Source organism: Octopus bimaculoides, chromosome 3 (assembly GCF_001194135.2).
Source record: "Octopus bimaculoides isolate UCB-OBI-ISO-001 chromosome 3, ASM119413v2, whole genome shotgun sequence".
NCBI lineage: Eukaryota > Metazoa > Mollusca > Cephalopoda > Octopoda > Octopodidae > Octopus > Octopus bimaculoides.
Window position 1 is genome coordinate 6662226 of NC_068983.1, and position 4866 is coordinate 6667091.

Genomic DNA, 4866 nt, shown 5'->3' on the forward strand with positions numbered 1-4866 from the left:
ATAAAAGACACCATTTCGAGCGTGGCCGTTTTCGTGCGGGTGACACGTAAAAGCACCCACTACACTCTCTGAGTGGTTGGCATTAGGAAGGGCATCCAGCTGTAGAAACTCTGCCAAATTAGATTGGAGCCTGGTGTAGCCATCCGGTTGCACCAGTCCTCAGTCAAATCGTCCAACCCATGCTAGCATGGAAAGCGGACGTTAAACGATGATGATGATGATGATATATATATATATATATGATGGGCTTCTTTCAGTTTCTGTCTACCAAATCCACTTACAAGGCTTTGGTCAGCCAGAGGCTATAGCAGAGGGCACCTGCCCAAGGTACCATGCAGTGGGTCTGAACCCAAAACCATGTGGTTGGGAAGCAAGCTTCATACTGTTAATTTCTTGATTTATCTTTGATGCCACTGCATGTGTGTGTGTGTATATATATATCATCATCATTTAATGTCTGTTGTCCATGCTGGTATGGGTTGGATGGTTTAGCCAGGGTTGGTAAGCTGAGGGGCTGCACCAGACTCCAGTCTGATTTGGCATGGTTTCTATGGCTGGAGAAAAAAAAGAAAGCCATGTCAAACACACACACACACACCTATACAAACATATACTAACACAAACTTACAGACATTCTCATGCATTTTTACTTTGCAAATGAGAGAGTCAAGTATTTATTTCTCCCTGCTTTGCCCTTTCATTACTCTCTCGCCTCACACCACCTCGCTTATCTCTCTCTCTCTCTCTCTCTCTCTCACACACACACAAAATGAAGCCAGTCAATACTTACTTTAAGGAAACTTTCCAAAGTCTCTTTGTATGCTTTCTGAAACTCCTGTTTTATTTGCACCATATCAACCTCTGAACGCGATACGATGATCCGAATTACCGTTTTGTCATCAGTACCAAGTCCTTTCATAGCTTTGTACAGGGCACTGGCAAAAAACATGGCCTTGTTTCGAATGCATTGAACTAAAAAGAAAATATAAAAGAGATCAATACAACATAAATGACAACAACAAAAAAATTAATCACTTTTTTATTCGGTCCCAGGACAGTTCTGATAAAGAACATCAGATTAAAAGAGAATCCACCCATGACCATCCTATTTTTTTATTATCTATGTTATCCCTCTTTTTTTTTTTGTAAACAGTAAGGTTTGATTTAAAGAAGATTTAACTGCCATTTTTAGCAAATTGTATATTCTTGATCCTGGTCTAAGTCATTGAGTTTAAATGTTACCCCTACTGTCCCAAAATAAAGCATACATTAGAAAATGTAGTCCTAGATATACTATTACACCTATACACCCACCTCTCACACAACTACACCCCAAGAAACCATATATATGTCATACCACCACACACACACACAGCTCCCCCTATACTCATCTCTATATGGCTTCTTTCAGTTTCCGTCTACCAGGTCCACTCACAAGGCTTTATTCAGCCCGAGGCTGTAGTAGAAGACACTTGCTCAAGGTGCTACGTAGTGGAACTGAACCCAGAACCATGTGGTTGGGAAGCAAACCTCTTACCACACAGCCACACACACATATATTTATATACATATGCATATATAATGGACCTCCGGTAATTTCTATCTATCAAATTTACTCACAAGGTGTAGTTTAGCCTGCGGTTTTAGAAGACACTTGCCTAAGGTGCCATACATCAGGACTGAACCTAAAACCAAATATATGCACGTTTGTAACAGCCTAAAAATGCATGCATGTAAAAGTGTCTCTCTAGCGCCACGTAAAAATGCCTGTGTGGCACCATGTAAAAGCACCTGTGTGGCATCACATAAAGGCACCCATGCAGTGCCATGTAAAAGTGCCTGAGTGGTGCCACATAAACGTGCCCATGCGACACCACATAAAAGCACCCATGTGATGTTGCCAGTACCTCCTGACTGGCCTTCGTGCTGGTGGTAAGTAAAAGCACTCACTACACTCTCGGAGTGGTTGGCGTTAGGAAGGGCATCCAGCTGTAGAAACTCTTGCAAATCAGATTGGAGCCTGGTGTAGCCATCTTGTTCGCCAGTCCTCAGTCAAATCGTCCAACCCATGCTAGCATGGAAAGCGAACGTTAAATGATGATGATGATGATGTGATGTCACGTAAAAGCATCCAGTACATTCTGTAAAGTGGTTGGGGCTAGGAAGGGCATCCAGGCATAGAAACCATGCCACATCAGACCGGAGTCTGGTGCAGCATGCCAGCTCTGGTCAAATTGTCCAACCCATGCCAGCATGGACAACGGGCGCATAATGATGATGATTCTAACACTTTATGTTCCATAACCTAGTGTTCCGACAAAATGCATACAATACAAGTTCTGGTGTTGATATAACACCGGAACGTGGGACGCCCACCTGGGTACTGTTGAAATAGGCAATCTACGAAACTAAACAAGAAAATGCAGACTGAGTGTCTCACCTATGGCCAGCATACTGTTTTTGAGGTCTCCTGACATTTCTGATTTGATGACATCTTCTATATCCTTCTGCGATAATAAAATATATTCTTGGAAAGTGGCTCGCAACTGAGAATAGTTCCTTGAACAAAGAATGGCATTAAAGCGAGACTCATCAGTTCCCCATTTCTTCTCTCCAGCCTTGTAAAGTTCTTCAGCATCTTGCTTAGCCTTGTTTCGATCAAAAGACTTCTTTTCATCTCGGTTTCCTTGTACAAGACTAATTAACAGGTTCTTGAAGTGTCCTGATGTATCTCCTGCTATGTCATCCTCCAGGCTGTTCTTGAACACTTAGAAGAAAAGGATCAAAGATATTGGTTTTAGATTTAGTATATGCACGAATCAGTAGATGATACATACACACATACTAAACCTATAGATAAATTGACGGCTATATAAATATCTGGATATTTTATTTCCTATAATAATGACACAAAGGTATATACAAATAAATACATTTATTTATTATTATACACACATCACATTATATTATATTCATACATGATGATGGCCGTCCACTCGTGACCGAGGAAGACCATTGCCGACCTTCAGGAACATTGTGCACTCTAGGACTAACTTATATTTTGCATTTGCGGCTCCATTGGTGGTTAATGAGCCCTGCTCTTGACAAGCATACACGACTGCAAACATTGCAGACCAAGCTTTCCCATTCACTATATAAGCCGTGCGCTTTTGCGCAGCTCACTTAAGTTTTTCATGCTGGATACGTGCTCTCTCAAAAGTGTCGATCCCCTCCTTAACCTGCTTCCTCCATCCGTGGCGATGACAGGCATTGTTCTCCCAGTCAGTGTCTTGCATTTTACAGGGCTTTAATGAGGACTTGACACAGTCCTTAAATCGCAGCCTTGGTTTCTGCCGGAGTCTCCTTCCATTCATATCACATTATATTATATTCATACATATATAAACACATATACATAGACAGACAAACAACAGTCAGACAGATGTACCGGCTGAAAAGGAGTTAAACAATCAAAATGGCAATATATTTTTAGCCTTAGCTATCATGCCAGAACATTCCATTAAAAAAAAATATATAACTATGTAAAATAGAATTTGATTTCTTTTCATTGTATATAGAATTTGATTTCTTTTCCTGGTATAGATTGAAATGAAGAAAAATTTAAAATAATTAAATTAAGTCACTTACTTGTTTTATAAACTTCTTTGATTTCTTTCAGCTGTTGGTTTGTTCTGGTACAGATTATTTCAATCAAAGTTTTCTCATTTGTACCCAAACCCTGGATAGAAAAATTTTACCTTAGATATGTATGTTAAAAGAAAAGCACTTACAAGTGCATTTGGTCAACAGAAACTGAAAGGAATCCATTGTATATACATGTATACATCTATATTCGTGTGTCTGTATTTGTTCTCCTCATCACCGCTTTACAGCTGGTGTCGGTGTGTTTATGTCCCTATAACTTAGCGGTTCAGCAAAAGAGACTGATAAAATAAGTACTAGGCTTAAAAAATTAAGTCCTGGGGTCAATTTGTTTGCCCAAAACCCCACAAGGTGATGCTCCAGCATAGCCACAAATGACAAACAAGTAAGAAGAATAAAAGAGTAGTTATACATCAAAAGTTCCACTATTTTATTTATATTCTTACTGTCCAGATTTAGAGAGAAGGGCTGGTCACATGACTTTTGACAGACCTCTGAGACCAATGACCATTTCTTTACCAATGGACTCCTTTGATTCCAATTTTACTTGGAAGGACCCTAATAGCCATTCGATGCTTAAAAAATTCCCATTATATTCTTATAATTGAATATTTTTAGAAATTGTATTAAATTCTTTACTCTTTTACTTGTTTCAGTCATTTGACTGTGGCCATGCTGGAGCACCGCCTTTAGTCAAGCAAATCGACCCCAGGACTTATTCTTTGTAAGCCTAGTGCTTATTCTATCAGTCTCTTTTGCTGAACTGCTAAGTGACGGGGACATAAACACACCAGTGTCGGTTGTCGAGTAATGCTAGGGGGACAAACACAGACACACAAACACACATATATATATACATATATACGACGGGCTTCTTTCAGTTTCCATCTACCAAATCCATTCACAAGGCTTTGGTCGGCCCGAGGCTATAGTAGAAGACACTTGCCCAAGGTGCCACGCAGTGAGACTGAACCTGGAACCATGTGGTTGGTAAGCAATCTACATACCACATAGCCACTCCTGCGCCTATGTTAAAATATTGTTAAAATATTTTGTGTATTATAGACACTAGCGTAGCTAGAGTGTGTGCCGCTTGGGGTAGGCTTCCGTTTGCCGTCCCTGGATCCCACAAGTAATACATATTGCCTACAGCAGACCCAAAAGTGCTGCTGGGTGGGGGTATGTGGACCCCCCCCCCCCCCC

At 40.5% G+C, this 4866-nt stretch overlaps 1 protein-coding gene across 1 annotated transcript in view; it reads right to left on the reverse strand.

The window, feature by feature from the left end:
- Positions 1-4866, reverse strand: part of LOC106883986 (annexin A6) — a 53726-nt gene that overhangs the window by 6552 nt on the left and 42308 nt on the right. Inside the window, exons 23-25 of the mRNA XM_014935151.2 lie at positions 3649-3739; positions 2441-2767; positions 791-972 (exon numbers count right to left, since the gene is read on the reverse strand). Coding sequence (XP_014790637.1) covers positions 791-972; positions 2441-2767; positions 3649-3739 — 600 coding nt within the window. The remainder of the gene's footprint in view (positions 1-790; positions 973-2440; positions 2768-3648; positions 3740-4866) is intronic.